This window comes from Budorcas taxicolor, chromosome 1 (genome assembly GCF_023091745.1).
Source record: "Budorcas taxicolor isolate Tak-1 chromosome 1, Takin1.1, whole genome shotgun sequence".
Lineage (NCBI taxonomy): Eukaryota > Metazoa > Chordata > Mammalia > Artiodactyla > Bovidae > Budorcas > Budorcas taxicolor.
The window spans coordinates 129186935-129213456 of record NC_068910.1 but is presented as its reverse complement, the minus strand read 5'-3'; the positions used below and the strand labels follow the sequence as shown (position 1 = coordinate 129213456).

The 26522-nt window shown below is 47.7% G+C and overlaps 1 protein-coding gene across 1 annotated transcript; it reads right to left on the bottom strand.

Moving 5' to 3' along the window:
* Positions 1 to 6059: 6059 nt before the first annotated feature.
* Positions 6060 to 25408, bottom strand: NR1I2 (nuclear receptor subfamily 1 group I member 2). Its single transcript, XM_052645119.1, has 12 exons — positions 25120 to 25408; positions 23793 to 24058; positions 20228 to 20353; positions 17840 to 17846; positions 16531 to 16888; positions 13469 to 13602; positions 12100 to 12287; positions 10951 to 11225; positions 8114 to 8256; positions 7796 to 7912; positions 7333 to 7438; positions 6060 to 6204 (listed from the first exon to the last, which is right to left on the bottom strand). Exons 1-12 carry the CDS (start codon positions 25406 to 25408, stop codon positions 6060 to 6062), a joined length of 2154 nt encoding a protein of 717 aa, XP_052501079.1.
* Between the last annotated feature and the right edge of the window lie 1114 nt (positions 25409 to 26522).

Below are 26522 nucleotides of genomic sequence, written 5' to 3'. Positions count from 1 at the left end.
AAACCAAATCAAACAAATTGCATTTTACTTTTCATAATGAGCTTCTGAGAGCAAATTAAGATTTGAAAGAAGTCTGAATCAAAGTATTTGACAGGATTAATTCTTAAAGGGAATGGCTTTGATAGACCATTTCAGAAAGGGTTTATAAAGAAGCTGGATGGCAGGTCTGTGACAGAGAAGTGGACCTACTTTGAGACCAAACTACCCAGCCAGACATGTGGACACAGACAGTGCTCTGAACTGATATACTTGCTGGAGAATGCAAAAATCTGTGCTTCTTTTAGGAAACACTTCCCCCCGTAAATGGGATAAGAGAAGAGAGAAAAGTCAAGTTTTTCTCTCATTTTAATTGTGTGTGTGTGAGGGCTGAGGTTCGTGATTTTTCTTTCTCAAGGATCATGGTGGGATCACAGAACTCTTATACAAGTGGGATCCAGGTCTCTGAATAATGTTTTTTGTAAATAATAATAATAAAAGCTCCTCACCAAATTCAAGCTTGTACATTATATTTTCTTTCAATGTTTTTAAATTTAAGTTCTGTTGTTTTGTATGTAAATATGTGGACCCAGGAACTGTTATTAATGAGCAAAAAGTTACTGTTCAGGGCAGTGATTCTGTTTAATAATCAGACAAATTGTAGACGAGCTTTTTAAAGCCATATAGTTTTAACTCTGTACAGTAGGTACCGGCCTGTATTATTGTAACAATAACTCTAGCAATGTATAGTGTATCTATATAGTTTGGAGTGCCTTCGCTTCCATGTGTTTGTTTTTTCGTTTCTGTTTTTCATTTTGCAGATACTAATTGGTCTCAATATCCATGTCTCCCTGTCCCACCCCCTTCCCTTTGAAATAATGGCTCACTCATAACAGTGTCTTTGCCCCTTCCACAGTTACCATGCTCAGGAGTGGAAAGAGGAAACCATAATCATTTTCATAATCTCATTTCATTCAAGCCCTACCTTTGTCTTGGTTCTGAACATCTGTTTCCTCCTCAGTGGCAGTGACCAGTTCCGTTTCATCCAGGGACTTAGTGTAGTGCCAGGGAGCCCTCGAGCCGGAGAATATGGAATAGAGTAGATTTTGCTCGTCTCTTCCCCCAAACCCTAACCATGGGTCTTACAAACAGCAGATTCCGGGAGCCTTCTGCCCTCTCTCTCTCTCCATTTCATCTACTACTTCCCTCCCAAATGAGAGAAAAAAGAGAGAGAGAGAACTGGTTTTTGTAAATCAATGTTTCTTAATACTTGTATCGGTTTTGATACACGGGTGGTCTAAAATGCTGTGGTGCAATTACTAGCGGCCGCTGCATGATTGCCGCCTGTGCGGTGGGGACTGTTGTTTTCACAAGGGAACTTTCCTCCCCCCTGTCACCTCTACCCCTGTTCAATGAAGTGTCATTTTAATTTATCTCTTTAAAAAATCTGTTTCTTACTGTGTGCCCATTATGAAGGCCTTTTTTGAAAGAAAAAAAAATCAAAATTACTTGTTTTGCCTCCAAGTACTCCATATAAGATGTCTCAAGTAGAAGAAAAAAAAAAAAAAAAAAAACTTTACCAAACCAAAGCTTGCTATTTTTGAAATATCATGTGTTCATTCCAGCAAGGCAGAAGACTGCACCTTCTTTCCAGCAACATGTTGTGTCCTTTTTTTAAAGTCCTCTTAATTTTTAGACACATATTTTTTATTTGTGTCTTAACAAAGCCTGCCTAACCAGTCATCTTGTCTACACCAATGCAAAGGTTTCTAAGAGGACTATTGTATTCTCTATCCCTGTGGATATAAAGACACTGGCATTTCATTTCTTTTTCCCTTTCCTTTTTAAGGGATTTAACTTTGGAATCTTCCAAAGGAAGTTTGGCCAATGCCAGATCCCCAGGAGCTTGGGGGTTTTTCTTTGTTTTAAACCAAAATTGTATCGGATTTCTTGTTCATGTTAGTTGATCATCTAATCACAGAGTCGAACACTTTCTCCCTTATATCCCTTATATAGAAAAATAAGTATGCTTTACAGTAAAATCTGTCTTTTCTGGTAGAAACCTGAGCCACTGAAAATAAGACAACTAGAAGCAGAGTAGAGCCCCAGACTAAGGTCTGTGTTTGAGAGGCTTTGAAAGTAATCTCTGGGGTTTGGATTATTTTCACAAGGGTTATGACGTTTTATTCAAGTTTGTTGCTCCATTTGCACCTCTGCAATAAAAGCAAAATGACAACCAGTACATAAGGGGTTAACTTGACAAAGTAGACTTCCTTGTGTTAATTTTTAAGTTTTTTTTTTTTCTTAACTATATCTGTCTACAGGCAGATACAGATGTATGAAAATGTGCTTGCCTGTAAAATTTGCATTCATAAATGTGTTGCCGATGGATCACTTGGGCCTGTACACATACCAATTAGCGTGACCACTTCCATCTTAAAATCAAATCTAAAAAACAAAAGTTATTATTATATATATATATATATATATAAAGGACTGTGGGTTGTATACAAACTATTGCAAACACTTGTGCAAATCTGTCTTGATATAAAGGAAAAGCAAAATCTGTATAACATTATTACTACTTGAATGCCTCTGTGACTGATTTTTTTTTTCATTTTAAATATAAACTTTTTTGTGAAAAGTATGCTCAATGTTTTTTTTCCCTTTCCCCATTCCCTTGTAAATACATTTCGTTCTATGTGACTTGGTTTGGAAATAGTTAACTGGTACTGTAATTTGCATTAAATAAAAAGTAGGTTAGCCTGGAAATGAAATTAAAATTCACAAGTGTGTGGTCTTTATTTCAGTACCCAACCTTATTTCCTTCACCCTATCTATTTTGCCAATGCATTATGTAGTCACATCACCACTTCATTCCTCGAATTAGAGAAACACAAAGCTGTTAACAAAAGTCAAGATATGAACACTAATTCTCATTCTCTTAAATGATCTTATTCCATTGTATAGCCCCAAGAGGTGCAGCTTCCATCTTGGAAACCTTTGGAGTTGATGTCGAGGAAGCTATGCAAACATTGCTTTGAAAAGAAAGAATACAAGCCTGAAAGGGACAAGTTTTTTAAAATGTGTATAAGCTGCTGTCTTTGATTCCTGTGTTCATGGTCTGGTGTAGCTGTTATTTTCTTTTAACTTTCATCCCATTAGTAATGGTCTTTGGGAGTATCTGTGAATTATATGAACACCACAAATAGTGGGGCTGTACCTCCCAGGTAAACCAACACATGTTGTGTTTGAGTCTGCTCATTTCCAATACTGGATGATGTATGTAAACATGTTATGTCTCTTAGTGCAAAAAGAAACATCTTTTTTGGGGGGCTGGCTCACTCCGTCAGGCCTAATCTAAAGGCTAGATATAAAGTCATGTGACTGCTGCTTCAATAAAAACAAATTTATATTGGATAAAGTCTGGTCCTGTATTTATTGTGGTGGTGGCCGGCCTGGCTAATATTTATAAAATAAACACTTTTACCAGTTGCAGGGGTTTGGGGGGAAGGGTGGGGGTCAGCACAAATACGCAAGATGTCACTTGTGTAGTGGGTTAAGGACTTTAAAAGAAGTAGTGATGAACCCATCCTTTGAGATCATCTCTCAGGTGAGCAGTGACCCTGGGTGCCCATTGAGAAGGGTAGTTATGAAAGGGAGCACTCAGGTTGCAATCCCCTTTGTGGAGAGGTCTGAAGTGAACAAAAGCAGTGGGGTGTTCACCCCTCTCTTGGGTGCAGGACTATTTTACCCACTCACTAGCACCTTCAGGTTTAGGAGGGTTGCGGTTATGTTAAGAGGAAGACTGAATCTGTCATAGAAAACGGTATGATGAAGCCCAGGAGTTGTCACAGGCTGTGAAGGAATGGTCCATTAAGTGTATGTTTCTCTTCTCAGAAAAGAGAGGACACAATGGGCATTCTCACGAGTTGTTGATATCCAAGCTTTAACTGGATCCTTAAAGTCCAGACCAGGTAGAGATTGGTGGCAGAGTGGCTCTGACTTAATGGAGCCAGAAGGTAGGCAGTAACTTAACTTGGGCTTCTCTCCTGAGCTTTGGAGACTGACTCCATCCTCACCTGACTGAGGCAAGACCTAGAAAAAGAATGGGGGTCTCAGGGATGCCTAGAAACTGATGCTAAGTTCTACTGCTCAAGAGCTCAGTGAAGGGAGTAACAGGGAAATCCAAACATTCAAGAGCAGGAAAGTTGACTTTGGCTCCTAGCCCTATAAACTGGACATCCACAAAGCTGCTGAAAGGAAGACTGCTGTGTGAGCTCTTTGGTGCACCTAACCTTGAACCTTAACTCCACTTGGACTACACTTAGTTTTTATAATATGTGTCATCCATATGTACATGTCAATTCAATGTTGGTGAAACTGCCCGGGTATTTTTTAAATCAATACTGGGAGATGGGTGTTTCTACAGCCCACTTTAATCACCTTGCTCTTACCTTACCATAGTCTACACTTAACAACCATTTCAGACTCTTGAGTGAATGGCACACTCAAAATTATTTCAATGGGAAAGAAGAGATGTATATGGTACAGGAATATATTTATATTTCTAAATGAGTATAATTAGACAATTACTGGGGGCAAAATCTGCAATGTGTTTGGAAAGAAGAACTCCTTTTCCCTCAGATTCTTTTCTAAAAATTAGTGTGTTCTACATCCCCTTGATGCAGAAGAGGCTGGGGAATCTGGAGGGGTGACAGAGAATATGTTTGTTTGCTTTGATGTATAGTCTTAATGACAAGTTCTCCAAGTGTGATCTTGAAAAATGGTAAAAGTGAATATCTGTTCCTTAAAATTCAGTTAACTTGTAGCTTCATTTGCATAAAAACATTAGTCATTTAAAAGTACTACATTTTGAATGACATGTAAACTTTTTATATGGAATAATTATTTTTATGAACAAGCCAAGTTAAATAATGCATTTTTTATGTTCTCACACCAAAAGTCTTCAGATATGTAAAGGGCAATAGTAAAATATGTATTATAAAAATAGAAGTATATACAAATATATTTCTCTTTCACCATCCCCATATTTCTTTTTCCCCCAGAAAGGAAGGCCAAAAAAGTTTAAATCTCTAACCAAAAGTTAATTATTTAAGTCCTCTTGCCCTGATTTGACATTAAACATAGGATCATATATGATAAGCCTGGTTCTTAGGTATGGGATGCCCATAATTTGTGAAAAATACAGAAACATTTTTACTCAAAATGGTTATAAAAGAAAGGCTGTCATACTCTTTAGCTTTGAAAACATGTGTAAACAGGAACACATTTATTAACTGCCGTCCATATAGTCTCACCATGGAGTCCTCAGTGTTCCAGTCTCAGGAGGAACCAGTCCCAGTTCGGTTGTGAAGCTGACCTGCATCAAGTCACATAGCCCCATCAAGGTCAGGATCCATGTCTGAGTCAGCGTGTACTCCCCACAGCAGGTAGCATATTGTCTGTGTGTAATGATGTGTTTTCATGAATGGAGACAGGATGAGGGAAGAATAAACAGAAGAGGTTAGGACAAGCTTGTGACACTCAGTGCAGGCCTTCTGGCCTCTCTCTAAAGGACTCCCTCAACTCTAATGCACCTGCATTAGCGCACACAGGCCTGGAACTCACAGAGCAACTTGGGACTAGAGGTTGTGGGTTGGGAATGGCTGGCAAGTGGGAGAGGAGAGGTAGCAGATGAAGCAGTGAAAAAACCCAAGAAGCTAATGAACTTGGGTGTGGGCACAGACCCTCAAATGCCCAGCCCCAGGCGTCCTATCCCCTCTCCCACCATGACACTAGATGCCCAGACCCAGGGCTGCTTCTAAGGGGAGAGGAGTGCCTTGCCTCTCTAAGGGCCTAACCTAGGGGCCAGCACAGTCTCCATGTAAGGCACTTGGGCTTGGCTCTCCCCAGACCGAGCTGGGGGCTGAGGAACGCTAGCCCGCCATCATCACAGCTGTCTCTGTGAGACCCCTGGGGAGGCAGGACCTGTCTGTCACTGTCAGCGTCCGTCTGTCTAGCCCCAGGAATGGTGGCTCCAGCTCCGAGGGCCCCAGCTCTGCCTGCCCTGGGGTGGCCAGTCAGCCATTTGTGGTGCTGAAGAGCTCCTGCATGAGTGGGGTGGCGAAGGGGTGAACGTCATGGATGCGCAGTAGCTGCTGGGTGTGCTCGGCGCTGATGCTGCGGAGCTCGGTGAGTATGGCCATGATCTTCAGGAACAAGAACCTGCCGGCCAATCGGGAACAGTTGGCAGTACAGCCTGCCCTGCCCCCACCCACCAAAGCTGGAGCCCCTCTGAAACTGCACATGTTTGAGGGTTTTCATCTCAGGACCTCTCAGATAAGCCAAGAGACAAGGCTCAGCTGAATTCCTTAAGCTTCCACGGCAGTCTGTGGACAAGGGGGCAGAGCAGCCTGGCACCGTTGAGGTGTGGACCACTCTTCCCACCCACATCTCCTCCTCCGGGCTTCAGTCTCCGCACACAGGGACATCATGGGGAAACAGGCATTCCAGACACTGCATGAACAGGTCAGTTTGGGGGGATCCTCACTGCCATGGCTAATGAATGGGCATCAGGACCAAGGGGAGAAGCCGTGGAGGTGGGGGCTGCAGGCAGCAATCCCTCCCTGGATCTAGCCTGGGATCCAGTGTCTGAGACACACCTCATGCCTCAGGTTCCCCACGATGCCCCTGGCTCCATACAGGGGAGGACTGAGCAAAGCAAGACACCCAGCATCCCATGAAGCCAAATTCAAAAGCCAGCCGCAGCAGGCCAAGTAAGGACTCGAGGTTTTACGTTCGCACAAGCGCACCCAGCGCTGGCCTTCCCTGGTCACGGCCCAGGCTCGGTACTGGGTCGCAAGGGCTGCTGGGGCCCAGTGAATAGGGTGGGAGCCCCTGCCTGGCCAAGCCCTGAACAAGCAGCCCTCCTCCCTTGGGTGACCAGGTCCAAGGAGTTTCCTCCCCTGTTACCTGGAGTTTGTCCTGGGAGGTGGTTAGGCAGTTAGTGCTCCAGGGTGTGGGCCGTAGACTTGACCGGCAAGGACCTTCCTCCGATCCCACCTATCTGGCTGTGGGCCCCGGGGTCAGCCACCCTGAGCCTCCAGTCCCTGGCAGGATATGGTAGCACTTGCTGCATGGGGCTGTTTTCAGGATTAAATATGATGTGCATGTAAACTGCTTGGCACCAGGGCTGGCTCTTCTCAACAAATAGTAGTTCTAGTTGACTGGCTGGAGACCTCAATGAAGGCCACAAAACAGGGCCCCAAAGCCCTGGTAATCAGAGGCTGCCTCAGGACAAGTAGGGCCCTGGGGGCAGGGCTCACACCCTCACCCTCCCTGCTTGCTGCTCACCTGTGGGCGGGCTGGGGCCGGTTGAACTCGATGTAGGCCTTCAGGGTCATGGCGAACTGTTCCTGCAGCTGGTCTACCACGAGGCGCTGCACCACACCTGGGCGGTCTGGTGGGGAGGGGAAGGTCACGGGGGCCAAGATAGGCTTGGTCCATCCCAGAGGGGACAAATGGCTAGCCAACCACCTTCCAGAGCCAAGGATTCCCAGGCAAGGAAGTGAGGGGGTTGCTAAGAGGGCTTTGCATCACCCCTCTGACCCTGGGAGCAAAGAGCTGCAGTCCCCTTCCTGGCTGAGCAGTGAGTGGAGGGCAAGGCCATCAGTCGGGAACCTTCCCTGGGGAAAGCAAAGGAAGGAATGCTGCCCCCGCCCTTGGCTGAAGCTGATGGGGTGTGAGCAAGCCTGGGAGAATAAGGGAGAATAAGTGTGAGCAAGGGGAAGCCAGGCAAGGCAGATGTGGCTCTCACCTGGAGAGAAAAGGGAGATGGCCTGCATAAGCACGTACTCCTCCTTATGCAGCTGCAGCTTCTTCAGCATATAGTGGAATTTCAACACAGGCTCCAGGAGAAGCTGCTGGAAGCCACCTGTGGGTGGGTGCAGGCTGGAGGGGTCCACTTCTCAGGAAGCTGACCCAGGACTCAGATTTCCCTCACCAAGGCCCCCTTTCCCATGGCCCGATCTCCTGCACTGCGATCCCAGGACCCACAGATCCTGGTATGGCTCCTCTCCTCCCTCCAGGTTGTTTTCCCACCCTCTGGCAGGACAGACAGGCATCTCTCAGGCACCTGCAGGGTCTTCCAAGCAGTAGGACAGCCGACCGCACTCCCAGGTCCTGGTCTCTGCATTGAACACCGTGTTGAATCTCAGCTGGCACAACTCAAAGGCGGCCCCCTTCAGCAGGGAGATCTGGTCCTCTATGGGCAGGTCCCTGGCAGCAAGGATAAGGAGGGGATGCTGGCTTCCAAGGAAGCTGCCACAGGCCCGCACCCACTCCTGTAATCCTGAATCAGGGTAGGGGTGGCGAAGAGAAGAGGTGGGATGGGTCCTGCCCCTGAGCACGATTGCAGTAGCCTTCGAATTGCCTCCACTCTCTCCCGCTCACAATCCAGCAAGCAGATTCCTCCTCACTGCCACCTTCAGGGCCCCTGCCACCTTCAGGGACTCTCCACTGCTGATGTGGCTGGGTGTCTGGGCCCCTTACAGCCCAGCCCCATCTCCTCCAGCTCCCTGCACAGCCTGGGCTCCTGGTCCCCGGCTTCATACTTTCTGCCTAGGTTTCCCCATTTGGAATGATTACGCCTTTGAAGTGAAGTGTTGTTAGTCACTCAGTCATGTCTCTTTTGCAACCCCATAGACTGTAGCCCACCAGGCTCCTCTGTGGATGGAATTCTCCAGGTAAGAATACTGGAGTGGGTAGTCATTCCCTTCTCCAGGGGATCCTCCCGATCCAGAGATCGAACACAGGTCTCCTTCACTGTATGCAGATTCTTTACTGCTGAGCATCAGGGAAGCCCTTTAGCTTCACTTAAGTAAATCCTGCTAGTCCTTCAGGCCAAGCAGTCCCTATGCCTCCTAGAGGTCTTTCCGGAGTGCAGTCCTGCAGGTGCCTCCAGCGTGAGTGCCATGCAGCAGGGCAGTCTGCTTCCTGCTGTCTGTTTTGAATTAGCCGTGTCTGCTGTTTCCAGGCAGGCTGAGTGCCCTGAACCCCACCCGCACCCCCAGCACTGAGCACAGGCCCGGCCACAGTGGCTGCTTCCAGTCTCTGTGTTAGACTGACACAGTGACTTCCCCACCTGAGTGCTGTGCTGCGCTTAGTCACTCAGTCATGTCTGATGCTCTGCGACCCCATGGATTGTAGCCCACCAGGCCCCTCTGTCCATGGGGATTCTCCAGGCAAGAACACTGGAGTGGGTTGCCATGCCTTCCTCCAGGGGATCTTCCCAATCCAGGGATCAAACCCGCATTGCAGGTAGATTCTTTACCATCTGAGCCACCAGGGAAGCCTTCGCTACCTGAAAGCCCCCCACCACCATGCCCCACTAATGGAGGCATTCTACCTAAAAGCCCAGGAGGGAGTCCTTGAGGAGGACCTGTGCCTGGCTTTGGTCTCCTCAGGCGTTTAGCCTCTTCTTTTAGATCTGCAATGTTGAGCCACAAATGCCACAAAGTTGATCTTTTCCTTCTGTGTCCCCCCCAGTCCCCTGCCCAGGACCTGGCAGGGGGCCAGCTCTGAAGGCTGTATGCTTCCAAAGCTGGCCTCTCTGATTAACTGAGATCCTGTGCACCTGCCTTAACCTCGGCGAACCTCAGTTTTCTATCTGTGGAATGAAGGTGAGAGTAACACCTGTCTCCTGGAGTGGTTGTGCTCAAAGCTGACCGTCACAAGAAATGAGTGCCCTCCCACCCTGGTGGTAAGTCCTGGGTCATCGGATGGTCAAGGGGGATCTGCTGGGTCCATGGGTGAAAGTGAGTCCCTCTCCCTGCTCCCTTGACCTACTTTGCCACAATCTGAACCCCACTCCAGCCTGTGACAACCCTCACTCCAGTAAATAAGTCCTGCATGTCACCCACAGGGGAACCCATGGGCTCCTGGAAAAGAACCTGCCCTCTGCCAGCGGATGGAGTCAGGGCTCCTTGTGTGATTCAGTTCCACCTGCCCAGGCCCAGCCTGGTGGGCCTGACCCCAGGGAAGACATGCCCAGTGCTGCCTCACACTGTGACAGGCTCCCTATTGTGGGGCTGTGGTTGCCACCACACCAGTAGGGCCCAGAGCTTTTCAGTCACCCCAGTTGCCCGGTGGTTGTCGCCTACATGCCTAGGTGGGGAGTCCCGGCCCATTGTCCTGCTCCTCAGCCTTCTCTAGCAGCAGACTGCTGGCGACACAGCATCTCTTCCTGGCCCTCTTCTTCTCTCTGTGGGCCTCCTTCCTTTTCCTTCCAACTCTTCCATTGCTCTTGAACTATCAACTTGTGACTCCCACCCTTTGGCAGGAAAATGGGGAAGGGGCATCACTCTCTGAACATCCACATGTATGTGCTGAATGCCCTACCAGAGGTTTTCTTATTTCACTTAACAGCCCTGCAAGGCAGGCATCATTAGCCCCAGTCTAGCAGATGAGGCTGGAGAAGGCAATGGCACCCCACTCCAGTACTCTTGCCTGGAAAATCCTATGGCGGAGGAGCCTGGTGGGCTGCAGTCCATGGGGTCGCTAAGAGTTGGACACGACTGAGCAACTTCACTTTCACTTTTCACTTTCATGCATTGGAGAAGGAAATGGCAACCCACTCCAGTGTTCTTGCCTGGAGAATCCCCAGGACGGGGGAGCCTGGTGGGCTGCCGTCTATGGGGTCGCACAGAGTCAGACACGACTGAAGTGACTTAGCAGCAGCAGATAAGGCAGCTGAGCCACAGGTTAAATAGCAGGCCGCAGTCAGAAAGCTAATGAGCCACATAGACAGAGAGGGCGCCACTCCCCCACACGACCAGGTGCCCTGGGGGCAGAGGTAAAGGAGTGTCTTTTGGCACCAGTGTCTCCAAATTCAGAGCAGTCCATCCCAGACCCTCTGAACCTGCTGGCCACGCCCTGCTCCTTTCCACACCGTCCACCCAGCCCGTGTCCTACCTGAAACAGGAGATGACCTTGGCAAAGTTGATGATGCCTTTGAACATGTAGGTGGACACGTCAGCGATGTGGGGCAACAGGGAGAAGATCTCTTTCCCGCCATTGTCGGCTGGGGGCTTGTAGTTCCAGACGCTGCCGTCCTCCCCCCGCAGCTGCAAGGAGAGCTTCACTGAACATAGCTCTTCCCTGATCTTTCTCCACTTGGCGGCTTCTTCCTTGGACTGAATCTGCAGAGGCTCTGGATTCTGGCGGCCACTACTGAGCACATCTGGCAGCTGGGGCATGAGCCGGAAGTGGGAGAGAAGAGAGGAGAGACAGAATATATATTCTCCCAAACAGGAATTTTCCCTCTGCCCAGACAGGCGCACACAACCACAGCTGCTCCCTGAGAGGACGCACAGTGGCAGGCGTGTCCAGCCCCCACCCCGCCCACCACCCCACCCCCACACAGAGCGCTGGTTTCTTCTCTTCTCTTTGGTGAGTCTCTGACTTCACGATCCCTCACATTCCTGCCTGGTCAGAGATGGGTTCGCTTCCTGCTTTGGTGGAAGGTGAGGGGGCCTCCATCGAGGGGTGTGTCCCGAGTGTCCCTAAACTTGCACTCAGGAAACTCAGAAAAGGATCTAAGAGCTGGAGATGGAAAGAACAGACTTTCGGGGCCGCTGGCTACCAGGTCTGTGAGCTGGGTGGGTCATGAGATGCCTGTGAGCGCAGGTGACAAGGGGCACTGGGGTCAGACAAGCTGCCATTGCTGAGGTCACTGAAGTTTCCTGGGTCAGTGATACCAGTGCACAAATGCCATGTCCCCTCTGCGTCTGAATGCCAGCAACCCTGGTGCAACTCAGCTGTCCATAACTCCACTGCTGACTCAGACTCCATTTCTACAGGCCGTAGAAGGAGAGAGCAGTGTGTCTCAGACCTGAGCATGAGTTAGAATCACCTGAGGGGTCTTGTCATAGCACAGACTGCTGGGCCCTGCCCTCGAAGGTTCTGATTCAGGGGTGAACTGAGGATCTGCTTTTCTAATAAGTTCCCAGGTGCCGCTGCTTCTCCTGAGAGTCCAGGGGCCACTCTTCGAGAATCCCTGGGAAAGAGATTGGGGTTCTGAGGCGCAAGCACAGGAGCGGAGCCATCTCGAAAGCCTCATACCCGGAAATTCTTGAAATGAATGAAGGTGCTGTCAAAGGTGTTCATCTGGGCAGTCGTCAGCTCCCGGATCATCATTAGCTGCTCTTCAGTCAGACCCTTGGCTCCAGGGGGCTGAGTTTCCGTCCGTTCTCTCTTCTTCCTCCTGATCAAGGCCCGTCTCTGCTCCACAGCTGCATCGGACATGATCACTGCAAAGACAGCCAGGAGCAGACTCAGGCAGCAGCAGGGGATGGGGACAGCCTGGTGACAAAAATCCTGCCCTTTTCCAGACAGTCAAAGACTCTGGGCTCCTCTGGAGAAACCCTTGCGGGGAAGGACGGGTGTGCTGCCTATGACCGTGGGGTTCAAGACGACTTTGTGGAACAGTGGTTATTGCTCCGGCTTCTGGATCTTAAGGCACCAGGCTTCACTGACGGCTTTGTCACTTTGTAGCGGTGGCCTTGATGGGCTTCTTCACCTCTCTTTCCCTCCTGGTAAGCTGGACTGACAGTGCTCACCTCACACCGCTCTTAGCATGAGACACTGCATGGGAAGTGCCTAATATAACTGCTTCTATGTCATAATTGTTTCATAAATGCACCTGATTGTTTCTGGTGTATCAGAGACCGTTAAGACTCCCGAGAGTCCCCCAAGATCTCTGGGTCTCGGAGAGCGGGGCTACTGCTTAGCAAGAGGTATCTTCTCCAGCCACTTCCTATGTAGCCTGGGGCTTTAAGGTCATCCATGGATTTCTGGAGCCCACTTGTGTGTGCAGAGCAGAGCTCTGGGGGAGGGGGTCCTGGTAGGGAGGAGACAACAGGCACAGCTCGTCTGCAGGAAAGGCTCTCTGCCAATGCCCAGGGAACCTGGCCCCTTAAAGGTTGCCCAAGGTCTCGCAGCCGTCTGTGACTGTTGGAGAGAAATACACCTTGGAAACTTCCAGCCTTTTCCCACGCTCTTTAATCTCAGAGTCCCTGGGAACACAATTATACCAAAGATGGACAGGGGAAATGAGAACCCTTCTGTCACTGGCTGCACACAATTCCTTGAGGATGCTAGGTCTGGGCCACTGGTAGAAGGTGCAGGTCAAGCACACCATGAGTCTCCAGCTTCTCGTTCCCATTTCAGCTCCCCTGATTTGGCTAAAGCAGTCATGAAGGGCACAACACGAATCATGCGAGCGCAACTGAGGGCAGAGTGGGGTACGACCCTGGCCAGGGAGAATCAGGCCTCCAAGAACAGAGAATGGCGATAACACTCCACTTCTCCAGTCCCTCAGGACAGGCAGGGGACATCAGGTTGCTGCCTGCCCCTGTGTGCACGCGCACATGGATGCTCTCGCACACACGTGGCTCACATGCCCATTCCCGCTCCCGCAGCCTTTGCTCACTCTCTTTCCTCATGCCGCTCTCCAGGCACTTGCGAAGGCGGCAGGCCTGGCATTGACGCCGGGTCTTCCGGGTGATCTCACAGGTGCCCTTCCGGAAGGGGCACCGGGGCCGGGCATTGCGTTTCATGGCCCTTCTGCAAGAGGACAGAGAGCAGAAGATAGGACGCGTTGTGTACCCTGGCTTCTTGCCCGCCTCTGACACGGACACTGGTCACACCCTCTGTGGGCTCTGCCTTTGCCTCTGAGTTGGGTGGGGTTCATAGGAAAGGTACAGACCAGGGCTCTTCAGGCTTCTGTGGGCGCCCAGAGGCCTCCGAGCCTGCTGGAGAAGGGGAGCTGGGTACTAGACTGTCCTCAGCCTCCACATGGGAGGTGGATGCTGCTCAGGGCCTGCACCGGAGCTGCTTCGTGGGATGCTTCGGCACCCTGAGGCCCGTACCCTCTCCTCTTCTTTTTCCTAATGCCCAGGAACCCCAGGAGAACTGGACCAAGTCTCTGTGGAGGTGGCTTCTTCCTGGATTTCTCCTTGGAAGAGGGGACTGGAGGAAATCTGGCCCTGGGTGTGTAAGAAACATAAGCCTCCTGCCTTCCCCAGTCCCCATTCTAGATTGGGAGGTCAGAGGATGCGTACGCTACGGGAAACTTTCTACCTCACTGGAAAAAGGCTTCGCCTTGCTGACTGCCGCAGGGGAACAGGGAGGCTCAGAGCCCCATAATGGTGGAGTGTCTGGGCGCTGTATCCTCGTGTCCCCAGACAGCTGCGCCAGATGGGAGACAAGGTGGTAAATTCCTGCTAGAGACCCCAGCACACACACATCCTCCCCCACAGCCCAGGCATCCTGCACTTCACCAGAAGACCCAGCCAGTGGGCCCCTAACTTTATCCCCCTGTCCCGAGTTTTCACAGCTGAATGCTGCTGCTGCTAAGTCACTTCAGTCGTGTCCGACTCTGTGCAACCCCATAGACGGCAGCCCACCAGGCTCCCCCATCCCCGGGATTCTCCAGGAAAGAACACTGGAGTGGGTTGCCATTTCCTTCTCCAATGCATGAAAGTGAAAAGTGCAAGTGAATTTGCTCAGTCCTGTCTGACTGTTAGCGACCCCATGGACTGCAGCCCACCAGGCTCCTCCATCTATGGGATTTTCCAGGCAAGAGTACTGGAGTGGGGTGCCATTGCCTTCTCCGTTCACAGCTGAATAGATGGAAACAAATTCTTCTTTGGATCTAGCCTCTGGCTCTGATCCAGCAGTGTGGAAAATGAAAAATGGACAGTTGTGGCTACTGAGTGGACCCTTGGGGCTGATCCGGGAGACCTAAGGCCAGGAGCTAGACAGCCAGGGGGTGTATTTCTCAGGCCCCATCCCCTCCCCTGCTGGGTAAGAGACCCCTGGTAACTGAGGGAAGGGGCCCACGTTTATCAGCCATACTGTGGATTGGATGCAGGGCTACAGATTGTGCAGAGCTTTGCAAACTTAGTTCTTAGAACCCTACGAAATTCATTTGGTCATCTGCCTGGCACAGATGAGGAAACGGAGTCTGTGAGAAGACACCGCTCGCTGTCCTCAGGTAGAGGACAGGCTGAAGTTTGAATTCAGGTCTGCCTGATACCAGGATCCAAGCTCTGACCCCTACAGTGAGCCACAGGGAGAATCCAGGTCTGGCTCAGGCGCCCTTCCTCCTCCGTGCGGCCTCGTTGGTGGATGCCCAGCTCAGGGATCTGTCTGGGGCTCTTTGCTAGTGACCAATTCTAGAGCTGTCTGGGGCTCTGGTCTAGGTGATGTGAATTGAAGGGTCTTCTGGGAAAGATTTCTTTGCTCTTAGAAGACAAGAGGGGCCTTTCTATTCCTCAGCTGAGCCCTGTGGTTCCCAGCCTGAATCCCTGGCACTTTGCTGCCCTCAGTGGAGCAGGAAGGGTAGCCACTCTCTGATGGCAGAAGAGGAAAAAGGACTGACTGCTGGGCTCACCAACGCCTTGAAGGCCTCGGACCTCTAGATGTGAGAGGTGACATGTTCTCCTTGTTGTTCAGCACCGTGAGTGGAGAGTTGTTGCTCGTAGCTTCGCACAGGCTAACAGCACCCCACATGGATGTTCATTTCTCCCTGGAGCATGAGGGCTTCCTGAGCTGACCTCATGCCTGGGACCTCAAACTTGACCCCATCGGCTCCTAAACCAGGGTTTCTTCACTCTGGTCAGGAGTCGGGGCGGGGGTGGGTGGGTCCTGGGTTGCTGCAGTGCATTACTGGGCTCCTCCTGGCCTGGACACCCCACTGTGGGTTTTCTCCTACACCCAACTGTCTGGCAGCCCAGCTTTGATGGGACTGCAAGCTGGACCTTGGTGCTGGGGTCCATTTCCATTTAAATGTCCAGCCATCAGGAGGAACTCTGCAGAGGTCAAGTCAGCTGGCTATCCTCAGGATGCACGAGGGGCCCAAGTGTGCCCCTGCAGCGGGAGCTGCCCTCCACACACGTGGCCCTCCCTTCTTTCCTGGCTGGCTTCTCTTCCTCTTCGTCTGAGCCTGCACTGAGCAGTGTCATTGTTCTTTCGTCAGCTGAACAATGTGACCTTTCTGTTCGAGCCTGTCTTGCTATGAGCTGGGACTTTTAGTCCTTAATATTTTGGATCTCTGTTTCTAGGTGAGCTGGTGTGTCATATTCTTTGCTTATTTTATGCCATTCTTTATTTAACACCGCTCCTTAAGAGTGATTTGAACTCTTGAATTCTGTGGATTTTCAAATTCTTTCTCCTCTTTTACTGACTCACTTGCTGTATTTGCTATTTTATTCAAGAGCACATGGAGAAACAAAGGGAGATCTTAATGGAAAGGGGCCTTTCCTGAGTAGAGTGGGAAAATAGAAGATGAAGATTTCCTCTCAGATGTTAATGGTTCTCCTGAGACTAATTAGGAAGCCTTTGGATGGGCCACCAGCCCACACTCTGAACCTGGGCCTCTGAAGCTGAGGCCCTGAGATGGTACCCAGGAAACTAGTGGCAGAGACCCAGTTAGATGTGACCCATTTTGTCAGAGGTAGCAGGTGGGTGAAAGTTGATAGGTAACTCTACCTGAAAAAGCCCTTGCATCCTTCACATGTCATGACATTGAAGTGATAACCAGTGGCCTTATCCCCACATACACGGCAAATCTGGGGACCCTCTTCTTCCTCGTCTGTGCCAAGGATGGGATTTGTAGATGCAGAGTCAGCTTCTCCACGGTGCACGAGGTCAGCATGGTTCCACTGTTCTTCACGGCCCACCTCCAGCTTTGCTTCTGAGCCTCTTGGACTAGAAGTGAGAACACCACAGAGCATGAGAACCCTGGACGGGGGTGTGCTGAGGCAGCCGCAGTGTGCATCTCTCCTGTTTGGTTTTGTGGACACAAGAGCTGACTTTCCATAGAAGAAATGGGGGAAGAGTACTAGAGCTAGAGAGAAAGATGTTAGCGTGATATTTGTGCTCAATAAGAGGCCCTGGAGTAAAACACATGGACGAAGAACATGGGAGAGAGAAAAGGTAGAGGAAGAAATGAGAAGGAAAAAGAAAGGAGTCTCTGGGTTGGACCAAAGAATGAATACTTGGATGACTCAGATTAGGAGGCCATGAGCCGGTCACAGGCCTGAACGCAGGGCAGCCCGTGGGACAGGACCCTTGTTCTGGAATTGAGGAGACCCAAAGAGCTGGCCCCTCAGGTGTGTTGTGGCCCAGACTCCCAGAGAGAACTGGAAAGGCTGAGCAGAAAACCTGTTTTCAATTGAGTAAATAAGCAGATGAGGAGAGAGAGAGAGGAGCCAGGCTCACGGTACAGAGAGAGAATACCCAGGTCCCAGTCAAGCTGAGGGGTAAATGAGTCAAGAACTCACACCCACCCACAGAGCTGTACTCTAGATGTCCTCTCCAGGCAACTTTCAGCTGGAGGGTGTGACTTTAGTTCTACTTGGGAGTAGGCATAGGGGATGGCGGGCAGACACTGGAAACTGCCCTATTCACTGCTCTTCCCCAAAGACTCTCTAGGCCACCACACAACATTTCAACACACAAATTTCTGTTTTTTAACAGCATAACAGATGAGAGCTGACCATTTCACATATAAGAATGAATTAGAAATGAATCTGTTCCATGACCCTGACCCTTCAGAAAACTGCAAATAAAATAGACTGACTGGAAACTTGAACTGACCAGGTATGCGGAAAATTTTTCTGATTTTTTTGAATTATAATTCTGACCTCATACAGGCTTGCAGGAAAAAAAATGTATAGACTTTGTGTGTCCAGAAAAGCCACAAAGAATTTGATTGTAGGTTGTTAGTGCTCCTAGACATCCACAGAAGCAGAATTAATCCTCCCCACCCCCCACCTCACCCCGTAGAGGAACTCACCTTCCACCTAGACACAAAGAATCACACAAGTAATTTTCAAGGAATATGAGCAAAACTCATAATCATGAATAAAAAGCTAACATGGCACCATGAGCAGGAGATAGTGAAAACAACTTACAGCAAGATTAGATCTGCAAAGACGCCTGAATTATCAAGCAAAGAATGTTTAAATAAATAGTAGAAGAGGCTGACAATCAAAGAAAGAGAAAAAGTCTGTGAAACAACTGACCAATCAGATTTGTAAAATGAATAAAAACTGACCATAAAATCTGAACAAACAGCTATATAAACCAATGATAACAATGCTTGGGAGTTGAAAAGAAAAGCAACACACAGCTAAAATACGCAAAAACATGTAAGTCAGAAGATGGATGATCACAATGAAAGTTTTCTAAGGTTCAATATTGTTGAGGGAGGAGAAAGATAATAAATCAGATTTTAATTAGTAAAGTGTGCCTGTTAAGATTCCTGAAGTTTTTTAGTTGCTCGATCATATCAAACTCTTTGTGACTCTGTAGACTGTAGTCCACCAGGCTCCTCTGTCCGAGGAATTCTCCAAGCAAGAATACTGGAGTAGGTAGCCATTCCTGTCTCCAGGGGATCTTCCCAACTCAGGGACTGGACCTGCAAAAGATTTCTAGGCAACCCCTAAAAGTCTGGCAATAGAATGCGTAGCTTAAAATCTCGTAGAAAGGGAAAAAAATGGAAGAATAAAGAAAAGTCCAACCATAGAGAGAAGAGAAACTGAAATAGCATGATGGAAAGAGCAAATATATTGATAATTAAATGTAAATGCAGTTGATCCTTGAACAGCACAAGTTTGAATTGGATGGTCCACTTATATGGAGATTTTTTTCAGTAAATGTATTGGAAAAATTTTTGGAGATGGGTGGCAATTTGAAAAACTCTTAAGATGAACCACATAGCTTAGAAATATTGAAAAAATTAAAGGTATCTTCTGAATGCATAAAACATGTGTAGATATTAGTCTTCCTTACATAGGCATAAGATGAGAGGTAGTTAATATAAAAATCGGTAATGTGTTAGTTTTCTCACTGTTTCATAACTTTGTTTACATTCCCATACAGTATGCCGCTCTTGTAATTGAAAACATTGTGTATCCTGTCATCATAGGTACTTTTTTTTAATGTCACAGTGTTTTCAATAATATGTTTGCCATAAAAACCAAACGATGATTCATTTAGAGTATAGTCCAGGCTCTGTGAAACAACCCTTTCACTTGCATTAGACAATCATAAAACAGTCGTATTGCTGTTTCTTACTTATCAATGCATGAATCATCATACCTATAAATAAATATGAATTTCTTTTTCATATTATCTTTTCATTTTTACATCTACTGTTAGTAATATGTATAACATCTATATCATAATGATGTAGGTACTGATCAATAATTCATCTTGTAAGCAGATGATGGAAACTTACAGTATCCATACAGTACAGTGCTATAAATTTATTTTCTCTTATGATTTTATCAATAACGTTTTCTTTTCTTTAGTCTACATTATTGTGAGATACTTTATTGGAAGACTGATATACATAACGTACAAAACATGTGTTAATCAATGGTTGTTATTGGTAAGTCTTTTGGTCAACAGCAGACTCAGTAATGCAGTTGTGGGGGAGTCAAAACTTATAAATGGATTTTTGACTGTGCAGATCAGTGCCCCTAACCCCTGTGTTGTTCAGGCAGTTTAATGTATATTAAACATTCTCTTTAAAGGAGACAAATGGTTTCAACAGATACCTGGGGCTACCTAAGGTTCAGGATTAGTGCTAGAGAATAACAGATGGTGATGGATATTAACTGCACTGACTGTGGTGATCATTTCACAATATGTACAAGTACAAAATTATTACATTCTACTTCTGAAACTAGTGTAAACTTACGTCAGTTACACCTCGATAAACACATACTACTACTACTAAGTCACTTCAGTCGTGTCTGACTCTGTGTGACCCCATAGATGGCAGCCCACCAGGCTCCCCCATCCCTGGGATTCTCCAGGCAAGAACACCAGAGTGGGTTGCCATTTCCTTCTCCAATGCATGAAAGTGAAAAGTGAAAGTGAAGTCGCTCAGTCGTGTCCAACCCTCAGCGACCCCATGGACTGCAGCCTTCCAGGCTCCTTCATCCATGGGATTTTCCAGGCAAAAGTACTGGAGAGGGGTGCCATTGCCTTCTCCGCAATAAACACATAAATATACATAATTTTTAAAGGGATGAGGCAGAAAGATACTAAAATCATTACTAAGAATTATTGAAGCTCAGTGTTCTAGGTCCTTTGCAAAAGATAACTCATTTATTCATCATAACAATTATCACAACAGCAAACATGTGTTGAGTATCTTGCACACACCAGATACTCTGTTATGCTGGTCTTTTTTCAGATTCTCCAGGAGCTGAAAGTCACTCTTTTGGCAGAACTCCAGGGTCTGCTGTGAACACTCTAACTGCTCCACAGATGCAAAAAGTGTTCCCAAATCAAAGAGCTTTACAGGAAGGGAAAATTTTATAAGTAAGGTCAGTTTTCATTCCAATCCCAAAGAAAGGCAATGCCAAAGAATGCTCAAACTACCGCACAATTGCACTCATCTCACATGCTAGTAAAGTAATGCTCAAAATTCTCCAAGCCGGGCTTCAGCAATACATGAACTGTGAACTTCCTGATGTTCAAGCTGGTTTTAGAAAAGGCGAGGAACCAGGGATCAAATTGGCAACATCGCTGGATCATGGAAAAAGCAAGAGAGTTCCAAAAAAACATCTATTTCTGCTTTATTGACTATGCCAAAGCCTTTGACTGTGTGGATCACATTCAACTGTAAAAATTCTGAGAGAGATGGGAATACCAGACCACCTGACCTGTCTCTTGAGAAATCTGTATGCAGGTCAGGAAGCAACAGTTAGAACTGGACATGGAACAACAGACTGGTTCCAAATAGGAAAAGGAGGATGTCAAAGCTGTATATTGTCACCCTGCTTATTTAACTTATATGAGAAATGCTGGACTAGAAGAAACACAAGCTGGAATCAAGATTGCTGGGAGAAACATCAATAACCTCAGATATGTAGATGACACCACCCTTGTGGCAGAAAGTGAAGAGGAACTAAGAGCCTCTTGATGAAAGTGAAAGAGGAGAGTGAAAAAGTTGGCTTAAAGCTCAACATCCAGAAAACAAAGATCATGGCATCCAGTTCCATCACTTCATGGGAAATAGATGGGGAAACAGTGGAAACAGTGTCAGACTTTATTTTTGGGGGCTCCAAAAGCACTGCAGATGGTGATTGCAGCCATGAAATTAAAAGACGCTTACTCCTTGGAAGAAAAGTTATGACCAATCTAGATAGCATATTCAAAAGCAGAGACATTACTTTGCCAACTAAGGTCCGTCTAGTCAAGGCTATGGTTTTTCCTGTGGTCATGTATGGATGTGAGAGTTGAACTGTGAAGAAGGCTGAGTGCTGAAGAATTCATGCTTTTGAACTGTGGTGTTGGAGAAGACTCTTGAGAGTCCCTTGGACCGCAAGGAAATCCAACCAGTCCATCCTAAAGGAGATCAGTCCTGGGTGTTCTTTGGAAGGAATGATGCTAAAGCTGAAACTCCAGTACTTTGGCCACCTCATGCAAAGAGTTGACTCATTGGAAAAGACTCTGATGCTGGGAGGGATTGGGGGCAGGAGGAAAAGGGGACGACAAAGGATGAGATGGCTGGATGGCATCACTGACTCGATGGCCGTGAGTCTGAGTGAACTCCGGGAGTTGGTGATGGACAGGGAGGCCTGGCGTGCTGCGATTCATGGGGTCGCAAAGAGTCGGACACGACTGAGCGACTGAACTGAACAAGAAGGAGGAATTCTCACTAGAGCGGGAGAGGAGCCCTCGTCAGGGTGTTGGAATGTGCTTGAGAGACACAAAGAATAATCACTGAAGAAGTGAGAATGGGAAACTGTAGTTTGGAAAGAGTCAAGAGCGGAGTGAAAGAAACTGAAGCCAGTATGAGGGTCCCAGCTGTGAGCATTGCTCCAGTGGAGGAGTGCAGGCAGGTTAGGAGATGAAAAGGGCAGTGGAAGAGAAACCGCCGGTGATGAGTGCTTTTCATAAGGGAGCTCGAGAAAGGCATGGGGGCTGCTGGTTCATGCTGAGCCCCAAAAAGAACCCCAGAGAGAAAATCAGACCAAGTGCAGAGTTTTAGCCATAACAAGGGAGAAATAGCTAACTCTGAACCCAGGAGAATCCTAACATTTGCCAACTAACATTTACGCTGTTCCCAGGGTAGCAGTTCAGAGGCCCGAGTCCCTCTGTGCCTGGCCCACTCTCTCCTCACCCCCAGGCCCTATCTGTCATTCTGGGCAACGCTTAGGGCAGCGGTTCCCAACCTTTCCAGGCTTCATTTTCATGGAAGACAGTTTTTCCAAGGACCAGGGGTGGGGGGTGAGGTGGAAGGGATGGTTTCAGGGGGATTCAAGCACATCACATTCATTGCGCACTCGGTTTCTATTATTACTGTATCTGCTCCACCTCAGAGCATCAGGTATTAGATCCTGGAGGCTGGGGACCCCTGTCTTGGGGAGTGTCCACACGCTGCATCTGCTTCAGGAGGTGACTCTCCAGGGCACAGATGGGAGGAGGGTCACTCTGAGACACCAGTCAGCCCCACTTGGCACTCCCTGGCCTTCCTTCTGGCCCATGAGCCCACAAGTCACCCACTCTGGCCAGCTGCAGACTCTCTCCAGCTGGCCATGGGAGAGACTTCATCAAGTTTTCATTTAAGTCAGTGGGTGAGTAGAGGTGCCATGAGTCAGCTTATGTGGGGTCTGAGGCTTATACAATTGTGGGAGTTTTCTTTATAAAACAGAATGCAGAGTTGCAGATGTGTAGTTAGGTATCAAGAAAATATGTGTTTGTGAGAAAGAATAACAGAAATCACAATAAATTACAAATATTAAAAAGGATAGTAGCAAACGTCATGAAATCCAGAAAGATAGCGTAACATTTTGATTAACTGTCTGACACTCCTCTATGGTATCTTTGATTGTCTCCTTGTGGGAGAGAGAATAACGACCCAAAGACGTCTGTGTCCTGATCCCTGGAGCACGTGAATATGTTTCCTTACGTGGCACAAGGGTCTCTGCAGCTGTGATTGAGGGTGCAGGCCTTGAGATGGGGTGGCTCTGTCTAATCACCTGAATCCTCAAAAGACTTTCTTGGGTTTATTCAAAGAAAGGGCTTCCCTGGTGGCTCAGAGGTTAAAGCATCTGCCTGCAATGCAGGAGACCTGGGTTTGATCCCTGGGTCGGGAAGATCCTCTGGAGAAGGAAATGGCAACCCACTCTAGTACTCTTGTCTGGAGAATCCCACGGACAGAGGAACTTGGTGGGCTACAGTCCATGGGGTTGCAAAGAGTTGGACACGACTGAGCGACTTCACTTTCACTTTCATTCAAAGAAAGAGATGTGATGACAGAAAAGAGGTCAGTGCTGCCGGCTTTGAAGATGGGAGAAGAGACCAGGAGTGTGGGTGGCATCTAGAAGAGCCAAGGGGGTCCCTGCCTGAAGAGACCAGCCTGGCGACATCTTGATTTTAGCTCAGTGGCACTGATTTTGGCCTTAGAACATCCAGAACTGTAAGACAGTTCATTTTGCATTATTTAAGCCACCAGTTTCTGGTACTACTACAACAGCAATAGTGAGTGAATTATATTCCTTGTAGAACAATGATTTTGTAATGTCATTTTAAATATAAAGAGTAGAAAGATCATTCCTCTAGCACTTGTGATCAAAATTTGCTTTTTATTATGATAATAGAGAAAAGTTTCATCTTTACAACTAAGTCAAGGATTGTTGTCAACTTAAGAAAACCTCTGTCAAAGATATTTTTCATGGAAGTTTTATATTTGGAGGAATTCTCTGTCAGTTAAACTCTGCCTTCACCCATTTCAGACCTCTGTCCCCTCCTCTAGCCTGTGCTGGATGCCACGGAGTGTGGTGATGTGGCGACAGGCAGGCCCTGTGCTTCCCTGTCAGGACGGTGGGCGAGCTGGCGGAGGGGGCCTTCCTGGAACTGCAGCCACACTGGCTGGCTAGCAGCCCCGCTCTGCGTCCGGAACTGCAGCCACGCGCCCATGCTGCATGTGTCCCCAGATCATTGCCCTTAGCCTGGCCCCGGACATGCCCAGGGCCATTCCATCCCCACTCAACTTCAAGGAAAATGTGACGGTGAGTAGAAATCTCCAAAACAACTGTGATTAATGTCTTACTTTTGAAAATGTTACAAAAGCATATGATGTGAGGAAGAGTACATGTGAATGAGGACCCAGAAACCTAAGCCTCATTATCTAAAATCCACCTCTGCTCTGGTTCTGTTGCACCTATAAAACTACATGTTTATATGTATTATATATATATATAATATAAAACCTGTAAAACTACACATATATATGTATAAAACACACACACACACATACACACCCTATAAAACTAAGCCACAGAGCCTGCTGCAGTCTCCAGGGGAGTTTACACCTCAGACCAATGAAGCCTTGACTGCCCAGTCTCTCTGTGTTCCATTTTGATGCTGTTGTCAGGTCTGAACACATTGACAAAAGTGTCAAAACAAGGCGTTTCAGAGAGGCCCCTTCTATGGATCAGGCATCAGAGAGGGAGGGACTGCCTGGCCTGTGGTCAACACCGCCTGCTTCCCTGCTGCACATTAACCCTTCTTCTTGCTTGAGTGGCACTCCCTTCTGGCAGGCTTCATAGGTGGCGCTAGTGATAGAGAACCTGCCTGCCAATGCAGGAGGCATAAGAGACTCAGGTTCAATCCCTGAGTCAGGAAGATTCCCTGGAGGAGGGCATGCCAACCCATTCCAGTATTCTTGCCTGGAGGATCCCATGGAGAGAGGAGCCTGGTGGGCTACAGTCCATGGGGTCGCAAAGAGCTGGACACGACTAAAGTGACTTAGCATGCACACTTCCTTCTAGCAATTCTGAGGTGGGAGGAGTGGGCTTCCACTGGAGAAGAATGGATTGGCAGCAAGTGGGAGTTACAGTGAGATCTGGGATTTTGAAATGCATGAGATCAAAGAAAGCTTTTGTTAGAAAAAAGTGCTACTTTCCCCTCTCCTCGTGTTAGAAGAAGACAGGATGTGTCAGATAAAATGCCAGTGTTTGTGACACAGTTATACAAGGGGGTAAACGGTGTTATGTTCGAGTGTTCAAAGCCTCCCGTCTCTGTCCTTGTGAAAGAGACTCATAAACTCACCAGTCTGAGCCTGCTGGCGGAGCATGAGGCTAGGTAGGCCTGTCCCACCCACACTGCCCTCACAGGGGCTGCTGGTTGGACCAGGTCCAGGTGCCTGCCAGCGGTCCATCAGCTTCCTGGGCCTGTGGGGCATGGGGTAATTGCTCTCTCCAGTGGCATGGGATCTATTGACCTGTTCAGATCCTTTCCTGGTGAATCTGAATGTCAGAAACACAGACGAGGCCAAGTTAAAGGGCCTGATGTCTGGGCTGTTGCCTAGGGGGCCACCAGATTCCAAGAATACTATCATGATGTTGGAACAGATCAGTAATCAGGCAAGCCTAAATTGTTTTCTTTCCTACCAAGGTAGTCCTCACCCTGAGGTGCAGATTTAAAACATATATTAAGTTAACCTTAAAGATGAATTCCAACAGACATTAGGTGCAGATAAATATTGATTCTACTTACACGAAGTACCTAGAATAGTCAAATTCATAGCATCAGAAAGGACACTGGTAGGTGCCAGGGGCTGGGAGGCGGGGAGTGGGAATGGGGAGTTAATGTTTAATGAGGAGAGAGTTTCAGTTTAGGAAGGTGAAAAGTCAAGAGGTGGGTGACAGTGAGAAAGCACAAGAATGTGGATGTACTTAGTGACCCTGAACTGCACAGCTAAATATGGTTCAAATCGTGTGGTTTATATTATGTGACTTCTACCACACACACACAAAAATTTTTTTAAAAAGCCTCCTTAACAGTGCCAACTACTCTCTGTCCAGGAGCACTCCTGTGCCTATACACAGGGCCACTCACCCGACCACCTGGAGGCATACGGGATCAGAAACGGAGTCGAGTCGTGTGTGCTGGAGGGCTGTTGGCATGGAATGAGTGGACTACTTTATTATCTAAACATTTTACTTTTCAAGAAGTCATCTGGGTGGAAAACTGTGCAGAATAAATGACATATTTTGACTGTGAAGTGCACGTCCACAGACAGGTGAAAAGATGCTCATATTACTAATCACTAGGGAAAGGCAACTCAGAATCACAATGAGAACTCATCTTACAACCTATCTTACAGACAGGAGGGCTGCTATCACAAAAACAGAATAACAAGTGATGGCAAGGATGTGAAGAAGTTAGAACTCTTGTGTATTGCTAGTGGGAATACAAAATGGTGCAGACACTATGGAAAACAGTAAGGAGATTCCTCAGAAAATTAAAAACAGGATTGCCAAAGACTGAGCAATTCTACTTCTGGATTGAAAGCAGGGTCTTGAGATATTTGCACACCCTTGTTCACAACAGCATTATTCACAACAGTCAGCAGGAAGAAGCAACCAAAATATCCATCAACAGATAAATGGATAAATAAAATATGATATATACATAATGAAATATTTTCAGTCTTGAAAAGGAAGGTAATT

What these genes read in the sequence shown, in the direction of transcription:
- NR1I2 (XM_052645119.1), bottom strand. Translation starts at nt 25,408, where the DNA reads ATGATAGTATTCTTGGAATCTGGTGGCCCCCTAGGCAACAGCCCAGAC. An exon ending in GAGCGGCATGAGGAAAGAGA is followed by an intron (nt 12,288 to 13,468) that starts GTGAGCAAAGGC and finishes CTGTCTTTGCAG; the next exon opens with TGATCATGTCCGATGCAGCT. An exon ending in AAGGTCATCTCCTGTTTCAG is followed by an intron (nt 8,257 to 10,950) that starts GTAGGACACGGG and finishes CCTTGCTGCCAG; the next exon opens with GGACCTGCCCATAGAGGACC.